This window comes from Aspergillus vadensis (genome assembly GCF_003184925.1).
Source record: "Aspergillus vadensis CBS 113365 unplaced genomic scaffold BO88scaffold_17, whole genome shotgun sequence".
Lineage (NCBI taxonomy): Eukaryota > Fungi > Ascomycota > Eurotiomycetes > Eurotiales > Aspergillaceae > Aspergillus > Aspergillus vadensis.
In genome coordinates, this window is record NW_020292055.1 from 84,190 (window position 1) to 94,794 (window position 10,605).

A 10,605-nucleotide genomic window follows, 5' to 3' on the forward strand; every position below is an offset into this window, starting at 1 on the left:
CTGTTCGATCTAGTCCGGAAGCAGTGCCTAGCTTCCCACGTTCGTTCCCACACTACGGCATCCGGATCCCTAAACCTCTTGCGATTCGTGGATAACACCATGAAGAAGCACTTGTGCCGGAGTTTAAACCGACTGTCAAGCAAAGATGGTAGTACCGGAACGGTACATCAAGGAAAGCTATAAAGAACCTCAAGACCCAGCTCGATCCGTCTGCGTTGTCATGCTTCATTCTCTACCTTCCAATCCTTCTTCTTGACGCTCAGTTTTGCTGCTTGTACCGCGATAGATCTCTTTCTTCTTTCTCTCCTAAGTCTCTTCCATTCACAATGCGTTACTCAACCCACGTTGTGACCGCTCTGGCCTTCGCTGCCGGCACTGTCCACGCAGCCCAGTCCGCTAGTGACGACGGCAAAGTGACAACAGTAACCGCTCAAAGTACCGTCGAAGCCACCGCCGTCGTCACCGCGGAGCCCAGCAGTGCTGCAACTGAATCCGCCGTTCAGCACCCCCCTCCCATTGCCGCATCCAGTGCTCCAGCTTCTGCCTCCTCCGAGACAAGCGTTCCAGTCATCAAGTCCAGCGCTACCGAGACTCATCCCGCTGCCACTGAATCCAGCGCTCCGGTAGCCACCAACACCGAGCCCGCCGCTGCTGGCTCCAGCGCCCCGGCTAGCCAGGCGATTGGCACCGCTGCTCAATCGAGCGTCCCGCTCATCAAGACCTCCGCAGGGGAGACACAGGCCGCTCAAACGAGCGCTCCAGCTGCTGCCAGCGTCCCACCAGCACCGATCGAATCGAACCCCGCCGTGACCAGTGCTCCTCCTGCCAGCATCCCCCCGGCCGCTAGCAGCAACGCCAGCACCACTTCATCGCAGCCGTTCTCCAACTCGACTACCTCTTCAGGGTCCTTTTCTACCGGCACCTCTGGAGGCGGTGGCGGCGGTGGCGGCGCTGCTACTGTTCCTGCTGCACCTACCTCCACGGGATTCATCTCGTCCAGCTCTGGTGCCAAGATGGTTCTTCCCGGCCTTGCGCTTGTCGGAAGCATCGCCATGGGCTTGCTTGTCTTGGCTTAGATCAGCGCTACTTTGCCTTGATCCCAGATATTGTCTTTCTTCTGAGATTATTCCTTCGATATCATGCACCACTAGACTGCTTGATGATTGACAAGACAACTGCCCCCGAAAACCAACATAGAAAGAAAAAGACATGAAATACAGCGAAGTGGGCAGGTTCTTTTCACACCCAGAAACCCTACAAAAAAGTCTAATAATCATTGACGAGAAGTGGATGATCGCTTCGCTCACTTATGATACATTATTATCATTTTCCTTGCTTGTTAATTTCAGGTGTTTTGTCCTTCACAACTTATACAAATAATATATACTATGCTCTTGTTGAATTCCGATATTGTACTCTGGACGAATAGTACCAGAATATCCCTTCGTTGGAATTGGATTTCTAGAGGTATATACGGCGTTTTTATCATCATATTTTTATTTCTTACTTCGGTTTCTGGAGTAACTCGGGATTCATGGACTGTGAATTAGACTTTGGTGAAATTCATTCAATCCAATAGGAACATGCATTCAGCAAAACAGTAGTCTGTCTCAAGATATGCGAGAAAGAGAAAAGTAAAATCATCTATTTTATTCATACCTCTGCATCTATATTATACTGCATGCATCTTATCATCTTCGAGTCATTACTCCCCATAAACAATGCAACCATGCGTTATATGCAATCATCATTCAAAAAACCATCAAAAGTCAACATATCATTTCTTTTCTCCTCCCTTCCAACAATCCCCTATCATCCATCCTACGAACTCGATACCCAATTCGCCCACTTACAAGAACATCCCCCACTCCCACCATCAACACCCCCATAATCCCCCGTCGCATCCGTCGACGAATTCCCATATAGATCGAAAATCCCCGGGGCCGGATTAACTAGCGTGCCACCGTACGATCGATCCTCGAGCTGCAACTTGACTTCCGTCGAGTTGATCTGTTCGCCGCTCTCCATGCCATAACAATAGACCATTTTCTTCTTCGCGTTCCCGCCATGGCGGTCTAGAGTTATGGTGACGGGGTAAGGGAAGGATCCGGGACGGGTCCAGTCATTTGCGGAGGAAGGCGTTGTTGTGGCTGTTGCTGTTGATGTGGATGCGGTTGCTGTTGCTGTGGATGTGGAGGTTGTGTTCTGCAGGAGGGTATCGTTGGAGCGCGTCCAGATTTGGACGAGGAAGCGGGTCTGTGACCATGTGCAGCGGACGCGGGCGTCGGATTCGTTGGATCCGCCGTTTTGGTCATTGGGGTTTGTGTCGGTTGTATTGCCGTCGAGGGGGGCGAGGGAGGAGAGGAAGATGGAGCGGTCGAAGTAGGTGTAGAAGCCGTAGTGTTCTGTGTCGAGGCCGCGGTTGTAGAGGCGGACTGGTTGGGAAGAGGGTAATGGGTATAGGTCTGCGGCGGCGGCGGTTCCGTCGGAGTCTTCGTCTGGGGATGGGATTATTGTTGCGAGGTTGGGGAAGGAGCTGTCGGAGGATCTTCGCGCCAGGCGAAGGGTGGATGTTGATGTTAGGGTGCTGGCTGAGAGGAAGGTCATGTAGAAGGGGGTTTCTTCGCCGGCGTAGGGGACGGTGTTGTTGTCTGTTGTGTTGCCGAGGAAGGTCTGGTCTTTCATGCTTGGTGGGGATGGGGATGGGCTGTAGGGGTTGTCGGAGCTCCGTGAGGAGAGGGTCTTGCTGGATCTTGTGGCAATCGTGGTGCTGTTAGGGTAGGTACCGTTGCGGAATCGGATTTCCACACGGAAGTTCGGCTCGTCGGCGGCGTAGGGCTCGTTGGCGGATTGTTCCTCTGGTGGTAGAGCACAGCTCCAGAGCGTGGATGGGGTTATGCATCCTGATTGCTGGACCTGAGGCTTTGGTCCGGCAATCGTTGCGATACCGGTGGGCATCGGTGGATAGCCGGTGAGATTGAGCCACTGTGATTCCACAGGAGTTGAGTCGCCTTTTCCTGTCAAGGTCATGACTAGGAGGAGGATGATCGCTATGATGATGAGGAAGGATGTGAGGATAGCCAGGTACCACCGACGTTTGACCTTCTTCTCCTTCTTGTCTTTCCTACCGAAACAGCCTTTCTTGTGAGACCGGTCACCACCGCAACAGCAACAGCAGAACAACAGGCCAAACTTCTTTTTCTTTTTCTTCTTATCTTCTGTCTCTAATGTTTTCCGCCGTATCTCGATGATTTCTCTCTCTGTGGTGGTATGTGACACTTCCTCTCGTGAGAGTGGATGAGGCTCCATGCGATGTATAGAGGAGCTAGTGTAGTGAGAAGTATATGTAGGCACTGGGGTAGATGAGCTGTTGTGATTGGATGTGTATGCAGGCGCTGGAGTAGTATGCATGTCGGATAGCGGGATTGACCCAGCCCTCTCGGTGGCTTGCTGAAGGCCAGGAGACGTAGGGTTAGGAGGCTGCGGTTCAGCCTGCTGTTCCTGAGGGAATGCTGGATGCTGGTGTCCATTGGGTGCTATGAGAATTGGCGATGGGACAGTAGCGGGATGGACATGGATAGTCTGAGCTGGAGGCGCTGGTTGTGCAACCGGCTGTGGAGCTTGCACTATTATGGGTTGAATGGCTGGCTGGGGTGCTGGCTGAGGAGCTGGTTGGACCACTGGTTGAATGATTGGCTGAAAGATCGGCCAAGATGTTTTCCTTTCATATTGACTGTCTGGAGGCGGTGCTAATTCTCCTGTTTCTCCTCCGGCATGCGGCGTTGGAATTGTTTCTTGAGGCAACCCCCGCGACACTTCATCAGAAATGGGCTGGTTTGAAGTGTTGCCGGGAGGTTCACCAGCCGAAGGGTGCTCACTCGGGGGATGTTCGCTGGGAGGATGCTCACTGGGAGGGTGCTGACTAGGAGGATGCTCAATTGGGGGATGCTCGCTCGGAGGATACTCGCTCAGAGGACGCAGGGTTGGAGGATATTGGATTGGAGGATGCTCAGAAAGAGGTATCCCCCTTGAGCTAGCTTTCCCAACTGGATCATCGTCCTGAAGATTGTCAAGGGCGGCCTCTACTCCCTTATCCATAACACTCGGTTCATACACAGTGCGGGCCTCTGAGGTAGTTGGCATAGCTGTCGAGCCAGTGCCTTTATCTTGTGGCATGTCTCCCACGTCGATCAGGAGATCCCTACTGTCTGTGGAGCTTACAGCTGTACCCTCAGTATAGCCGGGGATCTTGTCTTTGGGTGTTATAGAGCAGACATGGTTGACGCATTCGAAGTACGGCCGTCCACTGAACAATTCGTGGGCACAAGCTTGGTAGTATTCAGCTGCAGAGCCCTGGATTGGCCTTCCCGGGAACATAAATGATGTGGCATCTCTCTCTCGTTCGACAGGTTGGTCTTGTTCACTCAGTCTCTTCTCATCAAAGGGATTCAGATCAGCGTCTGGCCAATCAGGCGTCAATTCCTTATGGTGAGGTATTATGGCTTCTGGAGTGTCGGGCGAAAAGCTGGATACTTCTTTTTCCCACCACTCATCACTCGATGCCCTTGACTCCGTTGCGATACTGGGGACTGGTGGTCTAGCAGTCTCAGTTGGGGTGGTGGGACCTATGGCTGTGCTGTAGCGACTCAACAAAGGTGAGAGCAAGTAGGTCCACCAACCCTGGGACTGATGCCTGTTTGTTTCAGTGTTGATGCTTAGTCTATCTGGAATCTTTTTGGTATTCCCGCTAGAATATGACCGAGACCGGCTCTCCCGTCGCGCATCATCTTCTTCAAACAGAGTGCCAGTTGAGAGTGAGCGCTGTCTCCCTGCTGCGGGTACAGACTGCCTTTGTGTAGACTCAGTACTCATGTTCGTGCTCGGGTTCTCATTCTGCCCCAAGAAGGCAAAATGCGGGATAGCCGGGACAGGCGGTATGTTAATGTCACTGTCATTGTCATCGGGGTACGGCGTTGGTTGGGAGTAAATGCTAGACGCTATCCTAGGACGAGGATGAGTCGTGTCAAGGCCGGTCCAGAATGTGTCTTCCTTGGCCGGAGTCACAATTATAGAGGGAGTCAGTGCCGCTCGTTGGGCATGTCCAGTGTTTACTGTTAGCCCTCTTCCTTGAGTGCTCAGCGATTCATCAGATGGCATGCTTAGTCCAATCATAATCGGCCGATCGGATGGCGACAGATCATCATTTCCCTTCTTTTTACGCCGGATGTTGAAGTAAGACAGTCGTTTGTTGTCGAATACGGACGGTTTCTCGGACGATTGGTCATAGTCCTGACCAGGAACTTTCTTCAATATCCCTTTCAAAGTGTGTGCATTCCTTTCCTGTTCTCGTACCTCAGAGAGGGCTTTTAGGTCATTCAAATCCATCAAAGTTGGCACTGATCCATCTTCAGGCGGCTTTGACGTAGAATGAGAGAAGTCAGTAACCAAACTCAACCCGACAGGCCGTTCTGAGCTCTTTCCTGTGTAGAGTCCAAGCTTGCTTAGGTCCTCTTGGTTCGGACTAGTCTGATAAAAGACCCCGGTCCCATCCACTGCTTCCTGTGACTGTGTGTGCTTGTCATAACTTCCCTCGCGTATAAAAGGGTTATTCCTGCGTGTTGTTTTATTCAGAAAAGCAAAAGGTCGATTTCTTTCCATGTCATGATCCTCTGGAGATGATGGCACCGGGCTCGGAATCTCCTCTGTGATAGGAGACGACAAAGGGAAAGTCGGAGCTGCAGGAATTCGTAGTCCTGCCGTCGAATTCTGCATCTCGGGGGCCGTATGGCCTGCGAGGCCCAAAAACTGCCTTATACTAGACCAGATCATCAGTTGGCTGGTTTCAGTAACACAGCTTTCAGGGGGGTTGGAGTAGGCCAAGTACCGTAGACGGACTGGTGTAGCAGATGAAGGTCGTTTCGGTATAGATCAAGCAAGCCAGCTGCGAGATTGTGAAGCCTTTCCTTGATAGATGGATAGTCTTTGATCGTGCAAGTGCAAAACAAAGGACGCTTGAGTTGCTATTGTTGTGATCAAAGCAATCAGGTGAGACAATCGCAAACCAGAGGAAACAATGACCTTCAGAGCACAAAGCAGCCTCAACTCAACAACACAACAACGCCGGCTGTTATTCACACATTCCACTCTTATGTTAGAAGAGGATACAAAGAGCACAAAGAAAAGCGAATAGGTCCGAACCGTGTTCTAGGTGGACAATTCAAACACGACCCGCTGGAGTGGGAGAAATAGCACATTGACAAGCAAGGCAGCAACAGAGAAGAAGAGGAGAAACGATGGAAGAATCATAACACGACCGGCTGATGCCAGGAAGTAGTCCAAGCACCCGGTGGGTGCTAAGATTGAATGGGAGAGCTCATGCATATCATGCAACAGCCATCCTTGACCTGGACACTTTGCGGACCCGCATGGTCCTGGCTACTATTTGTGCAGAGTGCCAAATCCTCCGGCCTCAGACCGTCGAGCCGGTCGGGTCGACACCATTGGTCAAGGTTGCTTGGATCGACTCTGCAAGATGATGTTTGGCAGGTAGCTCCAGGGGTGGATTGGTTCCTGAAGAAGCCGTGGGAGCTCTGTAGCCGCCGATGGGGGGCACGCGGCGCTAACAGAAGCATATCTACGACGCCGGTGAGGTTGCAGAAACATCGCCGGGCGCCAATCAGCAGCCACGACGCCAGAGACAAAAATAGCCTGCATCAAACACAGTCCACCGGATGCCCCCTTCCCCCCCAAAGCCAAGTAGCTCTGACCTCCTAACTAACAATATCAACAATCAAAGGCGGTTTGAAGCTACAATGTCATGAGATTCTCTGCTTAGTCGGCTCAATCCGGAAATTACCAGGACGGAAATTGAGGTGAAATAGGTTCTCGATCGACATCCGTGTCGACCGGTATCAACCGATGCTTCGACATTTGATTTCCAGGTATCTGTAGAGCAAAATACACATAATAAACAAACCATGGGGATATCAAAACAATGCCACACATACACACACACTCCTTTTTCCAAACAATTGTTGTTCGTGTTTCCTTTTTGACCTTCTTCCGTGCATTCTCGGTACCTTAAACAAACACCGACAATACATGATGAAGGGCGAATAAACACAGATCCCACACCCTCAAGTTTACATTTCTTGGGGAGGAGTAAAGAGGAGCAAAAACGGGTAGGGGTGAAATGACTGGGGAGGTGGAAGCCACCTGGATCCCGAGATGTTATGTAACGGGACATGACCAGGGGAGTAATGTTGGAGAGGCGAGAAATATAGAGAAACAGGATGAGGTATCGGTTCCCCGCCATAGGCTAGCCAAGAATCGCTGTCATGCCGACCAGAATGATGGGTAGGATGATGAAATAGTCAAGCAGATGGACGCTCGAAAGGACGATAGCCACCCAAAACAAATCTACAAGCCAGAGAAAGAGAAATCGGATATCACGTCTAGAGCGCGGGGTGATGAGGACCGTGTCAAGTAAAGCAACCGTCACCAATGCATTCATCGTGGGCTATATCATGGGTAACACGATCGGTGGCTCTCGATCAGCTACCGCCGTTCGTCGGTGTATTGCACGCCTTGCATTGGAGCCACAGTCCCGTTCATGAGAGGAGGAAGCGTTCGCGGTTGCTCTTGCGGCATCGCGGTTCCAGGAGCATAACCGGAAAACATAGCGCCATGCACTTGCCCATTCGGCTGTGGCGCTGTTATGGGATGATGCTCGAAGATCGACGGCTGTCGAGATTGGCCGTTGGCTTGCTGCTGACTGAGTTGCGCCCGCATCTCGTCAAGTTCGCTCCTCAAAACGTCATTTTCTCTGCGAGTAGTAGTAACCATCTTCTCAAGATGTGAGATGTATTCAATAGCTACAAGTATGTTAGCACAAGAAACAGCAACTGGGGCTGTGGTTGTGATCGTTTAAATTACCTCTTGTGAGTGTCTCCCATTTACTCGATTTATTGTTCTGACTTTGTGGGAGGCGGACACGCAAAGCTTCGAAGCAATCCTTCATCTCACTGCGGCGCTTTCGCTCCGCCAACTTGTGTGTTACTCTCAGCTCGGGGGTCCTGCTGTAAGGCGTACTACCGCTATGTGCGTCTGCTTCTCCAATGAGGCCACGGACTTGTTTGTGCTGTAATGAATGGTGATGCACATTTTGAGGAAGTTCTAATAGAGAAATGTCAGGAACCGTAGTTCGTATATCTTGAGAACCTAGAAAGACATACCATGCTGTCCACGAGGCAACCGTGCATCGGAGAAGACGCTACTGGCAAGCGACTCAGCTGTACTTCCTTTGCGGGAGAATTGATTGGTTGACTTCTCGGTGGTAGACGAGACAGAGTTGGATCGCGCAACGTCGGGATCGGGGAAAGCGTATGCAAGACCAGCGGTAGGTGCCTCCGCATTGTAAATCTCGGAGCGAGGATTCGATGAGATGGCAGGTGCAGTGCGACCAGCCGCAAATCCGCGATGTTCGCTAGCCCGCGGGCCAAGTGGGGAGAGTGGTTGGCCCCCAGAGTATCGAGGGCCGCGATAGGAATTGTTCATATTCACGTCCATGGAAATACCGCGCTCTCGTTGAAGACCCGATACAATCGACGTTTGCGAAGCATTCGTGCTATGGTAAGGAGATGCGGGGTTAATAGCAAGCGAGCTGATTCCTTGGTTCATCCTGCTATCCACACTGCTCCGTCGAGACTCAGGGGGCTCCACCATACTGCCTCGTTGAGAAGGCGCATCGTAGTTCTGGTTGATCGAAGGTAGAGTTGTGTTCGGCTGAGTCGAACCGAAATTCGGAGAAGGCTGCGCTCCCGCAGACGAAGGTGTGTTGGTGTTAGAGTGGTCGTTAGGGTAAGGGGACCGATCCGAGACGTAGGATGCACGATTGGGAGAAGGTTGGGAGGTGAGGAAGGAGAGGGAGGGATAGTTGCCTGTCGCATTTGTCGTGGTTGAGTAGGTAGACGACCCTAGGGGACAATCAGCCTCCGCAGGTGGGAATGAATAGGACGAAGCCTTACTGGTACTCTGAGGCATAGACCAATTCCCCGAATCTCGCTCTATCGTATTTAAAGAGGCATTTCCCGGTGACTTCTCGGCCTGGGTAGGCATGCCACCGGCCATACTTGCTGTCAAGGTCGAGATAGACGGGAGAGTCTGAGTAGACGACACTGGAGGGGTTTGCGGTCCCGTGGTAGCGGGCTCCCAAGGTCGATGAGCAAGAGTAGTCTCCATGACAATGTGTTGACTGGTGTACCAGCACTCTAAAAAGGTACAAAGGAAATGGATATCGGGGGGGAAAAGGCGTTAAAAGAGGCGATATCGCAAGGAGTGTTCTGAAGTGTTTCGAGAGCAGATGGTGTAAAGTTCAGGGTCTCTCCGCTATCTCATGTTCGGGGATCGGCACAACACGTAGTAAGACAGTGAACGTTTCAACGTTGACTGGCAGACCGATTTATGTAGTATAAACTTAACCAATTGTATGTGTTCCAATGGCGAAGTCCGTGGGGTGCGCGCAAGTACGACTATCCGAAAACCGAGGTAACAGACTGGCGCGTTGACGGACTCTCGATGGGGGGCGAATCGCTAATCCAACTGATTCTGAAAGACCTCCGTTTCTGGCGGAATTAAATGCAAAGTGACAAAATCCAGCAGGGTGCTAGACGTCTGTCTCCACTTGACAGTCAACACCGGGGCGTATAACCAAGAGGGTGGTATGCGTCAACGAACCGTCTTCGCACGGTATTGGCGAATCGGCAGACACGGAGTCCGAGGCAAGGGCGAAAAATGCTATGCGAAAATCGTGAAGGGCGCAGTGACGTCCAGGTCGCAAAGGTATGCCCGGAAGAGGGAAAATGGAAAAACTGCCGGAGAGGAGAGGAGGGCGGGAGGAGCCGTCGTGGTGAAAGCGAGCGGAAGACGGAGAGTGAGAAGGATAGGAAAGACAGGCGGATGGGAGGGAGGTGTTAAGTGAAGATTCACTGTGGTCGGCGAAGGAGAGAAGGTGTATGATGAGAATCGACTTTTTTTATTTCCCCCAACAAAAAAAAAGTAGAGGAAGAGTAGGAGAAGAAAAAAAAGGGAACACTAAATGTTAAGTAAAGGAACAAATCGTGTCAGCTTCGGCCACATGGGGGGGCTGACGGAAATTATGTACGGGAGGGCCAATGGTTCCGGGGCATGGGTTTGCGGTGCAGGACTGGATGGAGCTTACCAGATGGCGAAGGTGCAAAACGCTCGGGCGGCGCAGCGGAACGTGGCACGAGATTAAAACGACGAACAATTGGGCAGGAAGCTGTGTTAGGGCAAGGTCCCCGACCGATGGCCAGCAGAACCTTAACGTGACCGGCTAGAACGAAGGCTTGCGGGGAATGAGAGTAGTAGTAGTAGTAGTGGTAGTGGTGGTAGTAAGTAGTAAGTAGTAAGAGGGAGGGGAGGGAGGGGGGTGGGTGGGAGAGAGGGGGCAAATGATGAGCCGGCAAAAAATGAGAGGTGCAGAAAAAGAAGAGAAGAAGGACTAGAAGGGCACTTGACTGAGGAAGGCAAGTCGTGGGACGGACGGGCTGAGAAGTAAGAAAATCGGAGCAGAAGGGGGGAGGC

The 10,605-nt window shown here is 51.8% G+C and overlaps 3 protein-coding genes across 3 annotated transcripts; 1 reads left to right on the top strand and 2 right to left on the bottom strand.

The window, feature by feature from the left end:
• Nucleotides 1-326: 326 nt before the first annotated feature.
• BO88DRAFT_416739 (uncharacterized protein) lies at nucleotides 327-1,076 on the top strand (the record flags this gene model as incomplete). Its single annotated transcript, XM_025708270.1, has 1 exon — nucleotides 327-1,076. One exon carries the CDS (start codon nucleotides 327-329, stop codon nucleotides 1,074-1,076), a length of 750 nt encoding a protein of 249 aa, XP_025561036.1.
• Nucleotides 1,077-1,821: 745 nt separating this feature from the next.
• BO88DRAFT_444962 (uncharacterized protein) lies at nucleotides 1,822-5,772 on the bottom strand (the record flags this gene model as incomplete). Its single annotated transcript, XM_025710159.1, has 4 exons — nucleotides 1,822-1,828; nucleotides 1,850-2,022; nucleotides 2,044-2,256; nucleotides 2,278-5,772. 4 exons carry the CDS (start codon nucleotides 5,770-5,772, stop codon nucleotides 1,822-1,824), a joined length of 3,888 nt encoding a protein of 1,295 aa, XP_025561037.1.
• A 1,664-nt stretch (nucleotides 5,773-7,436) lies between these two features.
• On the bottom strand, nucleotides 7,437-9,480 carry BO88DRAFT_78680 (putative HLH transcription factor (Hpa3)). Its single transcript, XM_025713133.1, has 4 exons — nucleotides 9,027-9,480; nucleotides 8,235-8,975; nucleotides 7,936-8,175; nucleotides 7,437-7,874 (listed from the first exon to the last, which is right to left on the bottom strand). The coding sequence occupies exons 1-4, from the start codon at nucleotides 9,238-9,240 to the stop codon at nucleotides 7,558-7,560; spliced, it is 1,512 nt and encodes a 503-aa protein (XP_025561038.1). The 5' UTR covers nucleotides 9,241-9,480; the 3' UTR covers nucleotides 7,437-7,557.
• Nucleotides 9,481-10,605: the final 1,125 nt, after the last annotated feature.